General features: G+C 38.9%; 1 protein-coding gene across 1 annotated transcript in view; it reads left to right on the forward strand.

The window, feature by feature from the left end:
• LOC107395747 (corticotropin-releasing factor receptor 2) overlaps positions 1–24,325 on the forward strand; it is a 102,317-nt gene that overhangs the window by 70,000 nt on the left and 7,992 nt on the right. The window contains exons 3-9 of the mRNA XM_054741312.2: positions 5,513–5,598; positions 6,409–6,515; positions 12,874–12,991; positions 13,085–13,238; positions 17,157–17,217; positions 18,028–18,100; positions 18,306–18,391. Of these exons, the coding sequence (XP_054597287.1) occupies positions 5,513–5,598; positions 6,409–6,515; positions 12,874–12,991; positions 13,085–13,238; positions 17,157–17,217; positions 18,028–18,100; positions 18,306–18,391 (685 nt within the window). The remainder of the gene's footprint in view (positions 1–5,512; positions 5,599–6,408; positions 6,516–12,873; positions 12,992–13,084; positions 13,239–17,156; positions 17,218–18,027; positions 18,101–18,305; positions 18,392–24,325) is intronic.

The raw sequence follows: 24,325 nt of genomic DNA on the forward strand, positions 1-24,325 counted from the left end.
TTTAGGCAGTATTAGAAACACAAATGTAACAACAAAACTGTGAAAATGAACAGAATCGGAAAAGAGATGCAATATATTTTGGCCAAGTGGTATTGCCGTATATGAAGATGTCGTCAGCAGGAACAGTACCCCGAGCAGATTCACAAACTACAGCATCAGAAAATTAGCATCACCATTGCTTTCGCTCAACGGAATTAACTGAAGGACCATCAAAGTCTGAGGGGTCACGCCAAGGTTGCATGCTTTCTGCTCCTCGGGTAAGACATTTACTGTAATATTTTTTTAAACTAGCAACAGTCACGGCGATATGGTGTAAAACTACCCTGAAATGTATGTATGTACTGCCCCCTAGTGCCAGGAAACTACACACCGCCACTTTAAATGGTACAAATGGTCCATTTAGATTCTGAAGCCAAACAGACATGAAACAAGTCTATTTTTCTAAACTCTCAACAAACAAGATTTTGGACAATTGTCAGTCAACTGATCACATTTTAAACCAGCTAAAGTTGAACCAGCGACACAGAAATGCCATAATAAAGAGCTGAAGTAAAAAGTTGATAAAACACAGAAACATTAAATCATTTGGGATATACTGAAAACAAAAAATGAGATACATTTGGGGTTGTGCATTGTTTTTACAGGAAAAACTATGCTTTTCCTTCAATTGTTTAGCTTTTGGAGCAACATGAGCAACAATTACACTACAAAAAACATATTTCCTTTTTAGTTGTATTATTATTCTTATTTAAATTGTGTGAAACTCAGTTTTAAGAAAAAATACGGTCTTATTTAATAAAAATGCTACATATAGCACGTCATTCGATGTATTTTTCCCCATCTTGCTGTGATTTTCTGTTCTCTCACACTTTGTGACGCAGTTGTGTGTGAGATAGAGGCTTTGCTCCACTTCCTGCTGCCAACATAAAATGTCAGGCTGCAGTGAGCAGTGAGATTCCCATGTTTTGGTTTGGCCTAGTTTACCCCATACTCAGCTTATGAAATTAAACTTCACGTGGCTTGAAGGAAAGGTGGCGATGAGTGGCTCAGGTGTGTGGCTCGAACTGCTTTCACTTTCAGGTTCAAGCTGCAGATTTACTGACTATTCCCCAAAACACCCAGACGAAGTGGGTAATTTGTTGTGAGGCGTAAGTAGCATTTTGAGGAGGCGTCGCTGTCATTTGGTGTTTGCTTCTTCTTTGTTTTATACCCCGCCACAGAAACTAAACCCTCAGAGGAAAAGAAAAAGGAAGAGAAAAAGGAGCTTGAGATGGCGGGGATAATAAATCGAGCAAATACCTGAAACAGATGCAATATAATTTTATTTTACAACAGATACATTTGAATCAAAATTTCAGCTTTGCATGAATAGCTAATCAAACCTGATATTAACTAAATTACCCCTTTTTTCTGATCTATCATTCCAATCTTCATTTGGTGCATGTTAGCACGGGCTTAAAAATGCATAAAAAGCTTGAAAGTTGGAAGACTGGCAGGAAGAAGCGCTTGGCTTTGGTGACACTCTGTGCATCAGTTGGTAATTGTGCATTCCTTTCTCCTGTACACTTTTGCACCATCAAAGTGTAAGTCATGTTGCATCCTTTTCAGCTCTGTTAACACCTCAAATGTCAGATTTATTTTTTTGCTAAACTCATCCAAATGACTAAGAAGGCGATTAATTTTAGCAGTGAGAAGATAAAATGCACAGTGATTATTAAAAAAAGGTGAGTAAATGTTATAATGCACAGATGGTTTGCCGGAGATGTGCTTTTCCTGCACTCGTGCTTTGAATTAGTCTTGCCTCGGTGGAATAGCTGAGAGAAACAAGCCTTGTAACCTGCTCCCTTTGCTCCTCGTGTCTGTGCAGCATCACAGCTTACTTCACAAACACACTGTGATATTTACTTCAAGAGCCTCACAACCTGAAGCTCCATCTTGGAGGTGCTATTAATTCAGTGCTGTGTGGAGATGTGATGCGGCTTTAATGTTTGTAAGGTTTTGAAAATAATAAATTTATGTTTGGACAATCAAGGAGATTTGTGTCCAGAAAATTCCTGTCGTCTGACTTGCTGGGTGGTTACCTAGGATGTTGCACACTGAAGAAATTCTTGCTGCTGGTAATTTAAAGCCATGCAAGTATCCTGCTGATGCAATTATGCAGACTTTCAGGTCCAATTCTTAATTGAAATGCAATTCAAAAGAATGTACCTGCATGCATTGCTCCTTTCTATAATGCACCAGAAAGAAGTCAAACCACCCTTTTTGTAAAATCACACAATGTGTCTCTGGCTGTTTAATCGTCCTTTGGCTTGCTTCACTTATTTAAGAGTTCTTGACAGTTTACTCACTTTGATTATGCACCAACAGAATCAAACCAGATGACGTAGAGAAGCAACGATATGTGATTAGACTGGCGGTTTGAGAATGATTCAGTTTCTCTGTTTTTCTTTTGGCCGGCCACCAGCAGTTTTCTGTTCTTTGGAAAATGTCACATTATAACAGCAATCTCTCAAGGATATTTTTCTGTTGTTGCGAGCATCTTTGAGGTTCCATCAGTTTCAAACACATTGCTTTGCTGTTACGTGTTTGTTCCAGAGGAAATTCATGTTCTGTCCACATCTGAGTCAGATTTATCAAAACTGCTCATCGCTATGGGAACAAATGTGTAAATACGCAATGAGATCAACTTATTTACTCATTCATCCAATTTTGCATGAACATAACACTAAATAGAGGAAAAAATGCTTTCATGATGAATACATTTGTAATGCTTGCATAGTAATATTAGAATATGTATAAAGAAGTTGTGTGTGGCTCGTGTATCTTCACAATAATAAATCACTTTGAGGACGATCATAATAAAATTAGGTTTCTGAAGTGCTCCTGTGTTTCTTCGGTCTGAAGGAGATAAGGAGCTCGCCGAACAAACTGAGGAATTTGAATAAGGAAACATTCAGTTCAAAGTTGATTGTGGAAAGCAGGTTTTAAAAGATATGCAAAGAAAGTAACAGTAAGAGGATTTGCATTTCTTTCCTATGAATAAAAATTTGTGTTGTGAATTAGTATTCAGTGTGAGCGTCAGCCAGATAGTAGAACTCCTGAAACGTTTCAGCCGACCCATGAGGCGCCTTTCCCAAAATGGTTCTCAAAGATGAATACACGTCTCACCTCAGCACTAAATGAGCGAACATCCAGGTGAAATCAGATTATCTGTAAATAAGACACCCCGTTTTCACAAGCTGACATCGTTTCCTTCAGTCTTAATAGGTTCTCCAAGAAGGTTTAGGCAAAATTGAATAGAAACAGAAAAGCATTTAGTTTTTGTTCTGTTGTTAAAGTTTTCATCATGGCTCACACTGACAAACACAACTCTGAAATACTTTGCAGTTTAGTCACAGAGGGTTTGTGCTAATCCTTCTTTTAGACACAGTCAGACTGCTGCGTTGAAAAAAGTTTAAACCTCTGACTAAAAGAATATTTTTAAAGGGAAAAGCCAAAAACTTGGTGTGATGTAAAACAAAAATGATAAATATGTTCTGATCATTATTTATATTAATGTATAGGAAAATTAATTTATCAAACAATAAAAAGTTTCACACTTTTAGGACTATTTAGAAAAGCATGAGTCTGCGCTTCCAGAGATGGATGAGGTGTGATAAGGTATGAGCTGGGTCTGATATCCTCATCTATACGGCTGCTAAAATCCCTGCAACTGTCATCTGGACAATAAAAACATGTTTTGGTTCAATATTCAGAGCTTTTTAGACTTTGTAAAGCAGTGCTTCATGCCAGAAGCACTTTGTGAATTTAGATTTTTGTGCTAAAGATGTGGCCAATGTTTTGGCGAGGACAAAGTTAGTGATAATAATACTGGTTTGGATTTGTGCAGCACTTTTGCAAGAACCCAAAGCTCTACTCTGACCACCGTCAACGTAAGCAAAGTGGTTGAAAGTTCTTGCTCTAGGACACAACAGCTGAGCCAGTCAGAAACCTTTACACAAATTTTTGCCTGAGATTTAGATTTGCTGTAGTACTTCAGAATGTTACTGAGTGATCAGATGAATTCCAAATTATTTACAAATTCAGTCTCTGTCATCAAAATTAACACATTCCCCAAAATATCTTAGCATGCATTTTTGAAGAGCCCCCAAAAAGCCGAGCAAGCCCCAGGGCCGCCTCCTAAAGTGGTTCCAGTTGAGGGATTGTCGTACCACTAAGGAAGAAATACAGTCTCACTAGGATGACGTTCAGAACATAGAATTATTTGGTGAAATCATGTATTTTAATTTTTCTCACCAGCTAAAATTTCATGTGTAAAAATTCAACTGTAGAATTTCAACAATAAATGAGGTGACCTTATTATGCTCCAGGCTGTCTAGGGGGCCTGGGGTAACAAGGAGGACACATGCTCAGGTGTTTAAAAGTTTACTTAAACAAATGTATTTACACCAAGGAAATTTAATAAACACAACTGGACTAATCAGTGGCAACTAAAATGGTAAAACAAAATAAACTCTACTTAGCCAATATAACTACGAATCAGGGAACCCCCCTGCACATAAAAGACACAAATTGGCTAAAAGAGATGAAAACAAAAGCACGCTGAGGAGCCAACAGGACAGAGACCACATGTCCAGCCTGTTGCTCCTTGATGATGAGGGCTGGGTGGCTTTTATGCAGTGAGTCTTCATTCAGCTGCTGATTGTCATTGCCACCAGCTGGGACCTCAGTGTGGAGCCGGACAGGTGTGGGAGAAGCCAGGTTCTGCAAAACAGTATGGCGCGGTCCTTCCACACAAGAGGGATAAAAAAGAGGAGTAAGAAATGAAATAAAAACATAAATGGCACCAGCCATAGCAAACCTTCAGGTGACCCAAACCAACAAATTGATGGAGTTGATACCTCACTGGTGTCACATGATCAGAGAAACTTAATTTGATTGGCTCAAAGCCAAAATTGTTGCTGGCGAATTTTAAATAAAAATATGTCAAATACATAATTTCACAGAATATAAATTCAATGTAAAAATATTCTATATGTAAAAAAAAAAAGTCTTTTTCTGGTGAAACTGTATTTCTTCCATATTCCACCAGCATTCTCTTGAATGGCAGCAGTCAGGTGTGATGGCATCTGGGGACAATGCGCATGTCCAAAGAATCCTCTTATCTCCTAGAAAAACATCAGAAACTATAGGAACTTGGCTGCTGAATCCACATAATGATTATCTGGAAGCTTTGATCATGACCGTACATCACACAATTGTTTTGGTAGTCGTCTAACTCACTTTGCACATGAGAAACAAAATGCCTCCACACTGTATTTTGAATATTGCAAACTGAACTTGGGCTTGAACACGATTGCCTCCATGAATTACATATATTGTCAAGCAGGACCCCAAAGAAACTTTCAGGGTCTTATTTCCTTCGAGTTCCTTTTTGAGGGTTAAAACTGTACTTTGAACATTAAGTGTTTGCATGTTGCATATTTTAATTGCTTCCTCTTTCTTCTTGCAGGAAGCGCTTACAGGGAATGCATGGATAATGGAACTTGGGCGTTAAAGATCAATTATTCAAATTGTGAACCTATTTTGGAGGAGAAGGTTAGTGTGGAAACATCAAACTAACCAACATTTTCTATGCATGTTCAACACTGGAAACTGTGCTGGTGCCACTGTGTAACACTAATTAAAATGCATTTTCATTTATGTAATTGAGGAAACACACATAAAGTTCATGTATTGTTAGCAATGATTAAAGGAAACAGAAAGGGTGCTTTGGCCTGGTTACTTGTAGTCATCTCTAGATCCAGTGTTTCTGGGTCCTGCTCCATTTTCTTGGATAATTTTAAGCCAAGACATTTGAAGTGTGCCAATGACGCTGGATCTCTCTTTTAGTGAAACTTTAAGTCTTGAGAGACACGAACACAGACTGAACAGATGTAGGAACAGCAGAGTCACTGAGGATCCTATGCTGCTGTTTAGAGTTTCCCAGTGCTCTGATTAATGTCATGTTCTTAATCTTTGGTTCGTAAACTATAAATCACTTTAGCTATTTTGAAAGTTAGTGAACACTTTTCATGATTCTAATGAAGATTGTGGTTTTATTTGGTCATGTCTTTGCTAATAAAGTCCAGTCAAACGGAAACCATGCACAACATCTGTTTTTATTAATAAAACAATATAAACTGGTATTTTTGTTACAGATCTATTATTTTTATAAGCATTTGTGAGTAAAATTATATTTGATGGACACAATGCTTTACATTTGATTTATATAACATCAAAAGATTGGTTTAGTTCAATGAGAACAAAAAGGTTTATCTATTAAAAATTATTTATACATCTCAATGTTTTTACTTTTTGTTATCTGTTTGCAACATATACAGAGTAATTATTGTGCTTTCCTTTCAGAGAAATTATCCCATGCATTATAAAATAGCCCTGATCATCAACTACCTAGGCCACTGTATCTCTGTGGGAGCTCTCGTTGTGGCCTTTGTTCTCTTCTTGTGCTTAAGGCAAGTACACAAGTAGTCTAAATGAGGCCTGAATGCATGAGAACAGATAGAAGATAATCACAGAAATTCATGCCACATCCTAAGACTGCCTACCATTAACTCGCTCATGTCAAATGGGGGAAAAAAAGGAAAGAAAAGAAAAACAAAATCTAAATCTGCAGCTCAGTGGACCACTCTACTTAGAAGGGCTTGATGCATTTTCTTCAATACTTTTGTTTTTGAACTAGCTGTGATTTCGGCAAACAAACACACACACACACATGCATGCACGCACGCACACCCTCATTTGCTTTTTGTTTTGGGATTTAATTGCTGTGTAGCTGAAAAGATACAAAATCACCTCTTTTTTAAAAAAAATCTCCATTAAGTGAAAAAACAACCAAAAAAAATCTGTCATGAGCTCAAATCAGCTCACATTCCCTCCAAAAGTCTTCATGTTAGTAACAGCCAGTGCTGTCTGGAAAACGTACTTTGGCAAAAACCAGTAGCTCAGGTAAATCAGGCACAAATGGAGGTAGTTAAAAGTAGCCCCTTCAATGAAAATGAAACACATGACAGTTTCAACACTATAGGAGCTTGAACATATTTTAGGACTGTCAAACATTTCTTTACATGCAGATGGATTTATATTTTGGTATTTATTGTTTAACAATTCAATTCAAGTTTAGTTATATAGTGCCAAATCACGACAAGTGTCGTCTCAAGGCACTTCACATGGTAAACATTCCAATACAGGTCAGTTTGTTTAGGCCTAGTCCACACGTAGCCGTTTTTTTAAAACGAATATCCGCCCCTCCACAAACTTAAATCCACACCACCTCGTTTTAAAAAAAAACTCTGTCCACACATACCCGGATAAATACGTTGTTAAGGACATGCCAGACCTGTAGGCGGCAGTACTTCCCCCGTTTTTAACCTCGTCCTTCGTCTGTGGTCTTCCGCAAGGAGCAGTAATTCCGCTTGCAAAAGCAAACAAGCAAAAAGCGCTTGGACGATTGATAAAGCGAGCGCAGCTCTGAGGGCATCCATGCTGTCGGCTAGTGTAAACACAGGTCGCACACGTGATGTCAGCATTTTTTTGTCGTGGAAAGTGACGTTGCGGACCTTAAAACTCCGGTTTTGTCTGTCCACACGCAGACACCCAAAACGGAGAAAACGCAGATCTTCACTTTGGCCGGAGTTTTTAAAAAGATCCGTTTTCGTGTGAAAAAACTCCGTTTTTGTGTGGATGACAGGCCAAAACGTAGAATAATATCTACGTTTTGGCAGATCCCCGGCTACGTGTGGACAGGGCCTAAGCCAATCAGTAAAACGTTTCCTATAAAAGGAACCCAGCAAATTGCATCACGTCACTGACTGGTGTCAGTGACTTTACAGCAATCCTCATACTAAGCAAGCATGCAGCGATGGTGGTGACGAAAACTCCCTTTTAACAGGAAGAAACCTCCAGAGGATCCTGGCTCAGTATAAGCAGCCATCCACCACGAGTCACCGGGGATCGAGAAGATAGAGCGCGTGCGCGCGCACACACACACACACACACACACACACACAACATATATACCATGCAGTGTTTCTATGGCTACATTGGGATTTCTAAGTAAACATTCTGTTTAGCAAGAGTGAATCTATAATTAATTCAGCTGGTAAACTAGTAGTAGCACATTCAATGTCAAAGAAAGCTAAATGTTATTATCAGGAGAGGGAGAATGTTGAAGTGGTTAGCAGCAGTGTTCAAGCCGATGGTCCCCACCATGAGGCCACCACAGCATGTCATGGTCTGCGTCTCCCTCATGTGTCTCTTTGTGTTCTCCATCCCTCTCTAGGTTCCCCTTATGTGTCTCTTTGTGTTCCTCATGTGTCTCCTTGTCTGCATCCCCCCTCAGGTGCCTCCTTGTGGTCCCCAGCCCCCTCCAGGTTCTCTCCAGGTTTCCCTCATGTTTCCCTTAGTCACTTTTCTTATCATTAGTTTTCTGTTATTGTTGATAGTTTATTTCATTTATCCCTTTAGGTATCATCCTTATTTCATTTATCCCTTTAGGTATCATCCTCCCCTGTCTTCCAGTGTTTTTGGTTCTCTTACTCATTGATCATTAGTTTTATTATCTTTAGTTCTCCAGTGTCTAATTTCTACAAGTGTTTTAAGTTATTCAGTTCAGTAGCTTGGTTTAACAGGTTTTAGTTAGGGGTTTCCTCACATGCCCTGTTCTGCTCCTCTTGGTTATTGGTATCACCTGTGCCCAATCCTCCTAATCACCCAGCCCCTGAGTTTAAAACCCTGTCCTGTCTTTCTGTGTTTGTTGGTCCATTGCTCATGTCAGCGTTGTTTTGTCCCCCCTCCTTCTTGGTGTCTAGGTTTTGGCTTCTTGCCCTTCTAGGTTTCTAGGTCTCTAGGTTATTTGGCTTCGTGCCCTGCATGGATTTTATTTATTTTTTCATCCTAATAAAGGAATGTTTTCTTTCACATCCACTCCTGCTTCGTGTTGTTCTGGGTATCGGTATTTTGGGTCCATCTCCCCTGGCTCTCAACATAACACAGCTCAGCAGAACACCATTGTAGCTTCTTCTGGGGAGAAAAACACTAACAGCTGAAATAGCAGGAAATAATGCAGTTAAAAAGCAAATTGCAGAAAAAAGTAGTAGAGTGTGGAAAGTGGTCAGTATGTCCTCAAGCAGTCTAAGCCTATAGCAGCATAACTACAGAGATAACTCTGGATAACCTAGCCTTTTATCAATCAATCAATCAATCAAAGCATTATTTATAAAGCACCTTCCGCGACCCTGTCGGGAAGCCCAAGGCGCTGAAGATGAAGGTATGTTGGAGGGAGAGCCGTCTTTACCGACTGTATTCTCCACTGTACACTCCACCTTTCTCTACTCCCCACTCGTCCAGATTTTAACTACAGGCCCTATAAAATAAAAATGTTTTAAGCCTAGTCTTAAAAGTAGACAAGGTGTCTGCCTCATAGACTAAAGCTGGGAGCTGGTTCCACAAGAGAGGAGCCTGATAGCTAAAAGATTTGCCTCCCATCCTACTTTCAGAAATTCTGGGAACCACCAGTAAATCTGCAGTCTGAGAGCGAAGTGCGCGGTTAAGAAGTTATTGTAGTGATAAATATAGATTTATATCTATATTTCAAATGTGGCATAGATTTAGCTTGTGTCATGTTGGGTGGTAGTTTCTTGATCCACGACATGCAGAATAAACTCACAGGAAACAGATAAGTGAAAGAAAAGAGTTTTATTTTAAAACGGGGAGCTCAGAGGAGTGACGGGAACTGAAGCAGCTCTGCACTGGTCGCAGGACTCCAGGAACAAGATTCTGAGGAGGGAGACTGGGTGAATATCCAGTGGAGATAATAGGAGGATCTGTAGTTAGGCGGGAGCTTTCTGTTTGCGGATAGAAGAAAGATGCACGGGAGGGCTTGGTCAGGTCCTGGTGAGCTGAGGAGATCCAGAAGGCGAAGAAACTGTTAGTCCAGAGGAGGGGTTGAAACGGAGGTAGGTGAGGGCAGGTGAGCGGCTGAGAGCGGGCGGCCAGGAGAGGAAACGGTGTGATCTGGAATGCAGGAGTCCGCGGGAACGTGGAGATTGTGGGGAGTGGAATGAAACCTGGAGGAGAGCAGGAGAGAGTCTTAAGGGACCTGTCAGGTGTCAGGTTATCCAGCATATATGTAGGATCTAGCAGGCACACAGGAACTAGCAAATACTGGATCAATAAAACAGGATTGAGACAGGTTAAAGGCTAGAGATACCCAAACTGAGTAATCATCCGGCGTGGTGTAGTGTCACACTGCTCCTTAAATCCCCTGGGCCTTGATGACGGGATCAGCTGCAGCTGGTAGCTCTCAGACACGCCCAACTGTGAACAATGCTCAGAAGAAAACAGGGTTACAGGCAGGCAGCTCACCACGGACCATGGCAGCTTGTTTATAATCTTATATTAATTAATCGGGGCACCACCAGTTTTCGGAACTGGACCGTTGGATTTAATATCTATATCTTCGCAATGTAATCAGTCTCAGAGTTAACGCCACAAATTAACCTAAGGGATGAGTTCTTGACAGAATGTGCCGATTATTCCCGAGAATTGCTAGACAATGATCAGGCGTTATTTGTGTTTTGTTAGTTTATTACAAACATCATTTGTGACAATTGACAAAGAGAACCAAACACAGCTTATTGTTTCATGCATGAGAATAAGTAAGTGAATGAATCCAAAGCTTTATGGCAGGGCTATGACATAACTAGTCTGTAATAAAAATGGACATTTGCTGACACATAGGATTATAGTAACTATTAGGAATAATTTCTGAAAGGGGAAAAAAGGGAGTGTGTGTGTGTGTGTGTGTGTGTGTTCGTGTGGCTCGTTATGGCAGAAGAAGAAAGGGGGTCTTGAGGGCTAAACGTGAATTTCGGATCGAAATAAGACAAGCCATAAAAGAAATGGACTAATCTGAATTCACTAATCGGGCGTAGCACAAAATTCAGCCAGATGAGATGCTTCACAGACCTTTTTTCCGTCGCCAAAGAGGTGTCCTGTGGGCTGGTTCAGCCGGGTCCAGAAGCTTGAATGCGGCCTTCAGGGGCCGTAGGACCCTTTGGCACCTCAGCTTAGGTCAACAGCGTCTGTGGTATGTAGAAGGAGGTGCTCCTGTAGTGGCTTGACTCAAGGTTCCTTCACTTCAGCGGCCTCGAAACGTGGAATTCAGATCGCGAGCCCAAATAATCCCAAACGGAGCCGAATCATCAAACTGTTCCAAATTGCTTTTACTCCTAATGTGAGAACTCGACCGAACACGCAGACTTCCGGTTTCACGTAGGAAGTCAAAACAAAACAAACGGAGTTGCTCCTAAGTTTAACTGTAACTTTTGCGAGCTAATTACTTGACAATTGTAAATTGCCGGGTTCTGCTGGGCCAAGATGGAAACAGCGCGCAGAGATTTGCTTAAGGCATCCTTTGTTCTTTGCTCTGCTAACACGAGGTCTGAACTTCTGGTTTTATAAACTTTCTTTTTGTCACACCCACATGTATTTCACTCCCTAACCACCTGACGGCACTGAGGCTCTTACACATAACCTCTGCCTTTCCAACAATGATCACAATTTACCAAAGTTGGTCCAGATGGGGGTCAAACTATTACTTTAAACAGAGAAGAACAAAATTTTTGTCTTAAAACTGGACAGTTTTACCATTAACATGAATTTTAACTGGAGAAACACAAAATGACAGAGGTTTAACATAAAAGAAAACACAAAACAAACAGTTTAGGTCTATGGCTGATAAGATTTTAACTTAGAGCACCTTGATTTCTATTTTAAAGGTAAACATCCTAAACACCTTCATTGTTTGTAGATAAACAGGAATGCAAGGTTTATAAAGACTCAAGTCATGAAGCTCCCAGGAGGACATTATGGGAAGCTCTACAACTTCCCCCATCTTGAGAAAAGGGTTAGTTTGAGAGTTGATGGAAAGCAGACCAGTTTCTGATATTTCTTGCTCTTCCTGATTGGCGCAGAAGGGAGGCCAGTCAAATTGGTGCAATTTACGATCCTGGGAGAGAGTTGTAGGAGGTAACCAGAATGCTGAAACTGCGGGCCAGTTTCAAATTCCCCCTTTTTTTCTTCTGCTAAATGTGAGAGGAAAAACTTTGTGAAAATAGTTATGTTCTCCTTCGTGTAAATCCGAACAAAGTTAACCTGAGGATATAAATAGTGGATTTCCACTACAATATAGAACAATCAGATCACTGATGTATGATGGAGCTTGATTATTAAGAGCTTTATATGTGAGAAGGAGGATCTTAAAATCTATTCTGAATTTAACAGGCAGCCAATATAGGGAAGCCGAGACACGAGAGATATGATCTTTCTTTTGAATTCTCATCAGAACTCTATCTGCAGCCTTTTGGACAAGCTGAATAATTTTAACTACATTCTGTGGATTTCCTGAGAGTAATGAATTACAGTAATCCAGTCGATGTAATAAATGCATGAACCTGTTTTTCAACATCACTCCTGGAAAGGATGCTTCTAATCTTAGCAATATTCAGAAGGTGGAAGAAGGAAATCTTACAAACCTGTTTAACGTGGGATTTGAATGACATCTCCTGGTCAAAGATAACTTACTTTGTTCTCGGAGACTAAATAATATCTGCAAAAAATGCTTAAGACAGAATTTCTTAATTACAAAGACAGCATGTCACACCTGAAGAGATTGTTTGCAGAGATTCATTGAAATTACAATAAATTTATTAATGAGATAGCAACATGTAACAGATTTCCTTCTGCATGCATGATTTTAAAAATAAATATCTTTAATCGCAATCAAGCATCACAATATGGTTTATGCCTCAGGAGCATACGATGTCTTCGAAACATCATCCACTGGAATCTGATCACCACTTTCATCCTGCGGAACGTTATGTGGTTTTTGCTTCAGCTGATAGACCATAACATCCATGAGAGTAATGAGGTAACAGAATTATTCAGCATTTTAATCATTAATCATTTGTCTTAAAAACTCCAAACTGTTCCTTTGAATGATTCTGAAGTTTGTCCTTCACAGCCTTGGTGTCGACTAATTACAACCGTATACAACTATTTTGTGGTGACAAACTTTTTCTGGATGTTTGTCGAAGGATGCTACCTTCACACAGCCATCGTGATGACTTATTCAACAGATAAGTTGAGAAAGTGGGTCTTCCTCTTCATCGGCTGGTGTAAGTATGCACATGGAATTCACCAGGAATGCTACATTTTGTTGGCCGTGTTAACTTAGTAAAAATAATTGGAATATTCCCTTATAATTCCCAGTGTGATGAAAAACTGGCGTCATGGCTTGTAAAATGACATTGCATGAACTGCAGTGAAAGTTTGGTAATTGAAGCCGTGGCAGCAGTACTTTTGTTCTTGGCTAAACTCGGACTTTGCTGGATGAACACCCCCTCCCCCCGAAAAGAGGCCATCCAGAAAGAAATCCATACTGAATTATGCATTGCTTTTGCATTTGGGAAGGATCCTTATGCTACTGTCACACATGGAACTTTGTGTGTGAAAATAAAAGCTTGTTACCACCAACTGCTCAGTGAAAATCCTCCTCCATAGAATTCTGAATATATGAAGAAGAGTGGACATAAACAGTGTCACCATAATTAAATAGTGACAGGGCAGCAATCAACAACTTCTCTCTCAAACACGCACATGCAATTTATTATTTCTGGACACTATAATAAGGCCCTCAAGCCATATTTTTACCAACAGGAGTTGTAAGCAGAGAAAATGATAAATTGGCGTTACACAACATCAAACAAGTATTCACTCCTCTTAGAAAATTTTGACCATCTTACTAATGGTCTTGTTTCTCTTCACCAACCTTTGCTTCTTAAAAACAAACCATCAGTGAGGCAGACTGGAGCCTGGCCAAGTGGAGTTCATTTTAAATGCAGTCTCCAAAAGCTTCAAAGAAGCCGCCATGTTCAATCAACCAACTTGTAGGAGATTATGCTGAGTTTGTGTCGAGTTGCATAACCGAGTGTATGAAAGGATGTTACAGTAAGCAAAATGGTTTCCACATCGGCCAGTCAGGCAACCTCATGAAGATCACTTCAAATACTTTATTTAGGTTGAGGGACACACATTCTTGGGTTTGCCCGAATCCACTTAAACTGGGATGCAGAGTAGTAAAGTGTGGATGTGTGCAGAAAAGCTTGACTTGTCTCCAGCCTAACGCAGCATCCAATTCTACTTTTGTCAGTTTCTTTTAGTGCAGTAAATGTTTAATTCAGCTGGTTTAAGAAATAAAACGTGACAGAAACGTGTAAAAACAAAAAAAAATACATTTAGGTAATCTCTACTTTATCTTTGATTTGTTTTCACAAAAGCAGAGTCACACAATCGAAAATACAGACTAATTTAGTTAGTCTGCTTCAGACCTGCCTTCATTAATCCTGGAGGGAGTTCCATCACCCAGTCAGACATAACCCTGATCAGAAATGTCTTTTTGTTGCACTAAACTACTTTTTTTTTCTTTTTATTGGGATGATCTAACATTTTAAAGGGATACTTAGCAAATTTTTCATATTTTTAAATCATGTTCTTAAGCCAGTATGTGCTAAAACGACCCTTTACAGGGTTAATGAAACGTCCCTCAGCCCCTAAATTTCCCTTTTACTATTAATACATATAACAAAGTGAGAATTAAACTTTCTTTGCAAGAAAAATACTTTCAAGGAAGATATGGGTGGTTTAATAACCTTTGTTTTCAGTCTTCAATTTTTACTTGTTATTTTAGAAATATAATTAGTCACTCTGAGTTTCACATGCAAGCCAAATGTGAACATTATCTTCTAACCTATTTTTCTGCATTAGCCGTAGATGGAATATTGACGCGGAAACTTCCCAGATTAGAAAAGCCTGTCAGATCTACAACATATAATCAATTTAACATTCATGGACTCATCCATCTTGACTCAGCATGGGGAAGGTTGTTGGTTTAGCATCCCGGAGAGAGCAGAGCACATCTCATTTAGTAGAAGCTAACCATTAGCATTAGCAACTCCACAACATGGCAGAATTCTTTCAGGCTTGTGGTATTTGTGGAAATAAAGCATCAATCAGTACGTTTACATGCAGCCAATATCCGGGTTATGATCGGGTTAAAGTCGGGATTCGGGTTTCTGAGTTGATCAGAATAACCCGTTTACAAGCATAAATAGAAAGAGTTACCTCTAACGTGCATAACCCAATTTAACTGCGGACATTGGGGTAGCGTCAGGACGTATGTACTACGTCCAGATGCAATATGCGTCATTTCCGGTTCTTCTTGTTCTGGTATCCGTGAAAACAACAACATGTTTCCCAGTTCGGAAGAGACAGTGACCGCGTTTGTTTGCGCTTTAGTTTCCTCGTCACTCAAAGTGTGGTGCTGTGCCGCGACTCACCAGTTTGCTCCCAGCTTGTTGTTTACTTCCGGTGTTCTGGCGCGTACAAGACGTCTCGCTACTCAAAAGGCCAAGATTCATTGCGAACAGAGCATGCGCAGAACACACGATTTGATGGGGATATCCCGGTATGCGTTTACACGACCAAGCATTCGGGTTGGAAAAGGGTTACCCCAGGTGTAGTAACCGGGTTTTTTAAAAAAACAGTTATGAGCATATCCGGGTTTTTGGCGGTGTTTACAAGGACCTGCGGAACCGGGTTATTGTGAATATTCGGGTTTTAAAAGGGTTACTGGCTGCATGTAAACGCACTGAATGTTGCTCAGCAAACAGAGTCAGTGGTAGAGTTATGTTGCTGTTAGCCAATCAGAGGTGAGATGTCTGAACACCAGGACATACGAATCCAAAACCTGCCATCTTCTGCTCTCCTCTCGTCTAACTTCTACTTCTTGAAACAGGAGCGCCAGAGCTTTTTTCAAACAGAGGTGGACTCACAATCCATTCATTTTTTTAAAAACTAGAGACCACTTTAAATGTACTGAAAAAATTGTGAACTTGGTCTTTCATTTGCTGAATGTCTGCTACAAGCAGTTCATGCTGTGGTAAAAAAAAAAGTATTTAAGCAAACACCACTAAACCCTAATTTGTTTAACAGCTGTGAGAATGGGCTGAGAGGAGATCGTACCTAAGATATATCTGTAACATTTCTATATTTTGATTTAACACAGCTGAAGCTCATTTCCTGACTTGCCTGTTTAATGCAGTCTGGTGACTTTAATACTGAGATGTTCATAATTCAACAAAAAGGACTGAAATAATATTTTTTTTTTACCTCAATATAAAGAAAAACCTGGGGCTGGTAAAGGTCCAGCTGTTTTTGATTGAGCCTATAAATATTCATGCTCATGTCATGACACATGGTTATTATCACAAAGCTAAAGTGTTATTTTAGAAATTTTGACCATAAATAAAAAAACACACACATTATATTCATTTGCAGAAAATCTAGAATGTTTTTTGAACATATCAAAAACCTGATTTTGTTTCCTGCCAATTTCGTTACGTTAAATTTGTGAAGAGTAATTGGATGAACTAATTTGTTAAAGTTGTTTAACTTGACAAACGTAATAACATTAAAAAAATGTATCATGGATGACTTTCACTCTATTACTCATTACTCTCATATATATATATATATATATATACATATGTGTGTGTGTGTGTATAAACACACACACACACACACACATATATATTATGAGGGTGTACAAATGAAATGTAAACTATTTTATTATTATTAACAATTTTATGACACAAATACTTCTATTTTCCTTTGACAAAGCAGCAGAAGATTTTTTTTCTAATACGTGGATCCATTAGTTGCCTACTCGACCTTTTTAAAGTAAAGTAGTTTTGACTCCTTATTGATGTATTTTCTCTGTAGCCTCTCAAGCCATCAAAATGTTGTTTCTTCAACTAATAAACTACCCTTTCAGAGAAGAAAAAGGGTTTGATTTAAGTACATTATGGGATTATTCTGACCTACTTTTCTAAAAAAAAAACAAGAGCTGACTGCAGCGAGGTTACCACATCAAGAAATAATCTTATACAATGTTAATTATTGTTAGAAAATGTAAAAAGATCTATGTCCAGATATGTTGATTTTATAATTTATTTTAACTTGATGACTTTTTTCAGGTATTCCATGTCCAATAATTGTGGCTTGGGCCATTGGAAAGCTGTATAATGAAAATGAACAGTAAGCATTCAAATAAAAATAAACATTTTATCTACCAATGAATATTTCTTTGGTAACTAGTTTAGGGAACACAAATTAACCATTAAATCGCTGCCAATTATTATGCATATTAGTGGAGTACTAAGTCCGAATTAGTTGTTTTGAAGCTATTGTTAGGTGCTTATTACCAATGCTGTAATTCTAATTTTAACAGGGCATAAATTAAGAGTTTTAGCAAAATAAGCCATTCATAATGGTTTGTTAACTGAAAGTAAATGGTTTATTGCTGATTAACGCACATGCTAATTAGCTCAGATCAATATGTGGCTTTTAAAGAAGTAATTAAGGGGGAGTTGTTATTCTGCAATAACAACCAAAAATATTATGTTCTGGTATTATGTAAATAAACACCAAACTCCACATGTTAATAGAGCAAGAGCAAGAATATGTTCCCCATTCTAAAGTCAGATTGTGTTCATACCTAATTACAAGTATTTGAGTATTAAATAACCACTTAAAGGCAAGAATATGTTACCCCAGATATTGATTTGAGCTACTTAGTATGTGTGTTAATCAGCAACAAACCATTTACTTTCAGTTAACAAACCATTATGAATGGCTTATTTTGATAAAACTCTTAATTTATGCCCTGTTACTGTTAGAATTACGGCATTATTAATAAGCTGTTAATAAGTGCTTAAAATGATTAGTTCAGACTTAGTAGTCCACTAATATGCCTATTGATTGGCAACTAATTAATGGTTAATTTGTGTTCCCTAAACTAAAGTGTTACCGTTTCTTTCATTTAATGTACCTTTTCTCTACCACCAGATGTTGGTTTGGTAAAGAACCAGGAAAATATATGGACTACATTTACCAGGGACCCGTTATACTTGTGCTCCTGGTGAGCTGCACTAAATGCAATCAAAGATTCACCTTCATGTTGGATTATCTGGACGACTTGTGATGTTTTGCACCATTACTTTGACTTGTTTTGTTCTCATCACTTGTTCACAGACAGCTTTGTCTGTTCACACACGATAATTGTCCTCTGTGTTCTTTAGAGAAATTCATCACCTCTTATTTTTTTGTCTTTTTTTTTGTTCCAGATAAACTTTGTTTTTCTCTTCAACATAGTCAGAATTCTCATGACGAAACTAAGAGCGTCAACCACATCTGAAACCATACAATACAGGTAAGTATGTTAAATGTCACACTTTGTTTTGTTTTCAATAAAATAACAATGTTTCCATTAATGCTCCACATTTCCATCAATTATTCTTTTTCCATTTCATTCTCAGGCCAAGAATTTTAATTAAAAACAATAAATCACAAAATCAACCCATAAATGGTTTCTCTAATGGGCCTTGCTAGAACAGATTCTACAAGCAAAGTAAACAATCATTTGAGATAGAAATTAATGAAAAGGACGCAGTGTTCCATAATGTTTGGAGCACTAAATGGTGCTCAGGTTAAATTAGGATAAAAGTATGAAAAAACTATTGAAAAACAAACCATAAAATGTTGAGTAAGAAGACTCAAAGCACTTTACACAGTGAATCATTCATCCATTTACACACAACCAGCACCATCGGCACCTCTAACCCCCACTAGCAGGTAAGGAGGGTGAAGGAGGAGAGTGAGCGAAATCCTAACCCCTGAGCCACCGTCGCCCTGATCTGGATTTGCTTCTTTCTGGACTCTTTGGTTTATAGTGTGATACACAGAATTAATTTAATCTCTAATCGCAAAATTATTTTTCATTGAACTTGATTTTAACTGCGGTTGGGTTTAGTATAGAAAAAATGCTTGGAAAACCTTTTCCAGACAAAAATCCATGCTTCTAGTCTAAAGCTTTTACATGGTCTTTAGTGAAGAGTTTGTTTTTCCTTCATCATGTATCCATTAACATCTCAGCTTTCCAAAAAGTGTAAAAATAAAGGCATGCCTGTTTTACTTATTTGTTTGTTTCAACATTAAAAAAACAATAAGTACACTACATAGTCTTACATTTATTTTTTATTTTTATTGTGGTATTTTAACAACTTAAAGAGCAAGTCACCCCCAAATCACATTTTTTTTGCTGATAAACTATATAAACGAGTGTCGAATCATGCTACAGACACGTGTAGTCAGTAATTTGGCAGTTCAGTGCATCTTGGTTAAAATTCAAATATTCTGCCTAAAACTGTCAGTGTTGCGCTGTCGTCTGGGAAAAATTCTGCACTGTATTTGAATTTAAATCTGCCACCGCTATTGGCTAAGAGGTATGCTATGATGTCATCTGGTATATTATGATGTCATAATGCCATTGTGAGCCTGTGTGTGTGTGTGTATTTGTTAGCGGCTCCGCCCTCTCGGTCTGCCAAGCAACAGCATTTGTTGCATTTTTCAAACATGAAGTGGGAGTGAAGTAAGTTTCTTGTAGGGGGTGACTTGCTCTTTAAAGAGAAGTCACCCCCTACCAGAGTCTTATTCCACTCCCACTTCATGTTTGAAAAATGCTACTAATGCTGTTGCCTGGCAGACCGAGGGCAGAGCCGTTGACAAATATACACACACAGGCTCACAATGGCATTGTGACATCATAATGTATCAGTTAAAATAGCATACCTCTTAGCCAATAGTGGTGGCAGATTGAAATTCAAATACAGCGCAGAGTTTTTACCTGATGACAGCGCAACACTGACAGTTTTAGGCAGAATATTTAAATTTTAACTAAGATACATTGAAGTGCCAAATTATTGACTACACATGTCTTCAGCACAATTAGACACTCATTTATGTAGTTTATCAGCAAAGAAGACTTGATTTGGGGGTGACTTGCTCTTTAATTACACCTGGTTGCTAACATCGTCTGCTCCTGTTGGGAAAATACTGATTTGCATTACAAAGAATATTAGTTTTCACCTTTCTACATGACCAAAAAAATTTGACGTTAAATGCCACCATTACACATTTTTGTGATGATCAGCGCTGCATTCCATTTCAGTAGATGTGCACGATGGTTGTCAACAGAACATGCAGAAGACCCAAAAACTTGTGCTTAATGAAAGAAATCCAGAGTTCTCAGAGGGCACCACCTAGAGGCTGAAACAAAGCATTGCACCTTTAGCCCCTTTCCCTACTTCTGTGATTATGACTGGAAGCAATGCCTCTCATTCATGAACACTCACCTTAAGCTGATCAACAGAGTCAAAACCCATTGTTTTACAAAAAATCTCATGTTCTCAGTCTAGGTACTTTTGCAAACGAGCGTGCATGCTCCATTATTGACTTATGTACGTAAGTGGATGTCGAACACTATTTGCTAATGTTGAGTGGCGCTCCATTCAAATTGTATGGGGTTGTACAGGACAAGGAGTGGGCTAAGTAAGAAAACATTGACATATTGCTTACATTATATTCAGTACAGAGTAAGATTATCACTTATATGGATTCATGGGAAATCATACATAATTCCTAATTGGGGGAGACTGAATTGCTGCTTTAACCAACATAATTTTAAGTCAAATAAACCTTGTTGTAAATGGATCCCTTCAAAAAAAAAAACTCTGTGTCCGAAGGAGCACATATTAATGATGCTGTGCAAATATAAAACGAACAAATTTCAACATCTGCTTAAAATAAGTATGCTTTTCAGTCAGTTCTCATTTTCAAACATTTAACCTGATGGAAATGAATCACCGTGATTATGACCTCTTCATCTTTCTGAGTCCTCTGTTTGCAACTGGTTCAGTAACCTCACAAAGAGCCAATGGCAGACATCAGGATTTGAGATAATATTCTGAAGGCAGTGAAAAGGTTCTGGATTAGATATGTCTGTCATACTTAAATCCTGTATCTGCAGAGGCCAAGGTAATTACTGTGCCTTTTGCGAGAGACTCTTTAATTTAGCCCCACCATTAGCCACTGGAAAGAAGTAGCAAACCTCTCATGTTCCTGATGGCTGAAATGGCAAGCTTGTTTCCAGCACCTGCTATCATTGTTTTCATTTTTTAAGTGGAACAGGAACTCACACAAGAGAACAAAGTACTTGTAGTGTCACAGTAAAGACAACTTCAATCTAAGGCTTCCAGACTGCTTTGGATTTATGTTTTTTTCTAATCAGACACAACGTTTTTTTAGGCAGAGAAAGAATATTTAAAGTGTGTTTAAACTGTGTTCCAGTGCAGGATGCTGAAAAACTAGTTCATGCATTTATTATATCAAGACTGGATTACTGTAATTTATTACTCTCAGGAAGTCCACAGAATGTAGTTAAAAGTCTTCAGCTTGTCCAGAATGCTGCAGCTAGAGTTCTGATGAGAATTAAAAAGAGAGATCATATCTCTCCTGTCTTAGCTTCCCTACATTGGCTACCTGTTAAATTCAGAATAGATTTTAAGATCCTTCTTCTCACATATAAAGCTCTTAATAATCAAGCTCCATCATACATCAGTGATCTGATTGTTCCATACGTTCCTAACCGAGCACTTCGATCTCAGACTGCAGGTTTACTGGTGGTTCCCAGAATATCTAAAATTAGGATGGGAGGTAGATCTTTTAGTTATCAGGCTCCTCTCCTGTGGAACCAGCTCCCAGCTTTAGTTCGTGAGGCAGACACCTTGTCTACTTTTAAGAATAGGCTTAAAACATTTTTATTTGACAGGGCCTATGGTTAAAATCTGATGTTAGCCTAGATCTGGACAAGTGGGGGAGTAGAGGGAGGTGGAGTGTACAGTCGGTAAAGACGGCTCTCCCTTGCCCTGCCTCCAACATGCCTCCATCTAAATAGGATAGATTAGCCAGAGTTATCTCTGTAGTTATGCTGATATAGGCTTAGACTGCTGGAGGATACACTGACCACTTTTCACACTCTACTACTTTCTTCTACAATCTGCTCTTTGTGTATTATTTTCTGCAATTTCAGCTGTTAACTTTATTTTGTCTCAAAGTGTTTTTCTCCCCAGAAGAAGCTGCAATGATGTTCTGCTGAGCTGTGGTGGCCTCATGGAGGGGGCCACCGTCTAGCACACTGCTGCTAACCACTTAAACATTCTCCCTCTCCTGATAATAGCATTTTGCTTTCCTTGACGTTGGATGTGCTACTACTAGTTTATCCGTTTAATTATAGATCCACTAGGATAAATACAATAAAGTTTATCTCTCACCAAATAGAATATTTACTAAGAAATCACAATATAACTATAGACACATTACTTTGTGGCATCTGTAGCTTTCATCACATTTAGTTTTCTTTGCTTTGCTTTCTAATGTGAGTGTGCAAAGTGTGCTTTATGCTTGCTTAGTATGAGGATTGCTGACTTGATGCAATTTGCTGGGTTCCTTATATAGGAAACATTATTTCTGATTGGCTTAATGAACTGACCTGAATTGGAATGTTTATTATGTGGAGTGCCTTGAGACGACTCTTGTCGTGATTTGGCGCTAAATAAATAAAATTGAATTGAATTGAATATATAGGCAAATCGATGATTTTTATATAGGCAAATCGATTATTTTTATTTGTTATGACCAGGAAGATGTAATATTCTATGTAAATATAAAATATTAACCTGCAATATCTTTATTGTAATTATTGAGAAGATTCTAGGATTTAATTCAGAAGATCTAGGTTCTTTGCTTTTTCAGTGATCAACCACACTTGGTGTTATTACAAGAAAGAGTCAGGTTTATAAAAGTAAGAATTTATTTTACAAACAATTTAAAACACGACTAATTAACCAAGCATTTACTGTGAGTGGATGCAACTAAACGTGATGAAGGAACCTATGTGTGAATGCGATGTCAGTCAGAGCTTCCTTATCAAAGTAAGCTGAGTTCTGGTGAAAAGAATTTGGTTTGCTCTATAAGCTATAAAGTTCTCATCATCAGAAGATCATCAGACGCAATCTGTCATGTCTACTTCATCCGTTTTTGAGAGACCCTCTTGGTGGATCCGAAAGTCGCAGGGGTCGGCTGACCTATGGCACCGGAGGGCTGTAGAATACCGTGGTACCGTTTCTTCAGTCCAGAGATGTCTCGGGTCACAACAGCTGGATGGAACCGTGCATCTGGTGGACACTTAAGGAGTCTAACAATATCAGCTTTGTTTCTGCAGGAACTGTTTGCTCATCAGCTTTGCAGAGGCAAAAAGGTTTTGACAACGTGTCAAAATCTTTGATGGTTAAAGAGGTTTTGCTACAGATGGCCGGTCTGAGCGATTCTCTAGAACTGTTGAATCACTCAGCATGAGCCAGTTTTAAGGTTTTGATGCTATGATTTGCACAGCCAATCAAAGGCTGACAGCTTGGGAGATGTTACCAAGACAACTCAGAAACACACCTTCTTTGATACCGGATGTTCTGACTGGTTAAAAGGCCTAGTTATGTGTTGGAGTAACTTAACCGTACTTGTTATGGGCTCGACACACGGGAGGCGACAAATGACCGCGATCAGCGAAATTTGTCGCCGTCGCTTTTATTACCTGACACACGGGAGGTGATCCGCGGCAGCAGCCAGCGGCAAAGCCATCTACGCGTTCTGTTCCATGGCGAAATCGAAACTTCCGTTGTTTTGTTTGGCTGTGTCAGGTTGGAGGGTCTTAAGGTTATTTAAGCGGTTCAGAGTTAAAAAAGTGGTAGATATGATGTTTCACAAGGTGCTGCTAGAGTTATGTGAAGTCTTACTTCTGATTTTACTATATAAAACATAATAATAATCAACTTCTCCTTCATGTTTGCTCGGAGATGTACGGAGCATCCTGTCCGCTCATTGGTCAGTGAATAAAACCTCCGTTGATTGGTCCTCGTCCGAGCGACAGCGATGAAAAGTTGAAAATGTTTCAACTTTCTGGGATCGTGTTGCTGGGTCGCCTGTGCACAACACGTGCACGAGCGCAAAATTTCACACGCAGGTTTTTCGCGTTTCGCTTGGTAGGAGGGAGACCCGCAAATAGCGCTTTGTCGCACATGTCTCATTGAAAATGAATGGAGGAGAGGCGATGTTGCCTCCCGTGTGTCGAGCCCATTCTTGTGTGAATGCAGGTGTGAGGACCTTGCCGTATAAACATGCTGAACACACTGCAGTGATAGACATAACATAACATAACATCCATTCAGTGAGCACAGATTAATGAATCATTTCA

Source organism: Nothobranchius furzeri, chromosome 11 (genome assembly GCF_043380555.1).
Source record: "Nothobranchius furzeri strain GRZ-AD chromosome 11, NfurGRZ-RIMD1, whole genome shotgun sequence".
Lineage (NCBI taxonomy): Eukaryota > Metazoa > Chordata > Actinopteri > Cyprinodontiformes > Nothobranchiidae > Nothobranchius > Nothobranchius furzeri.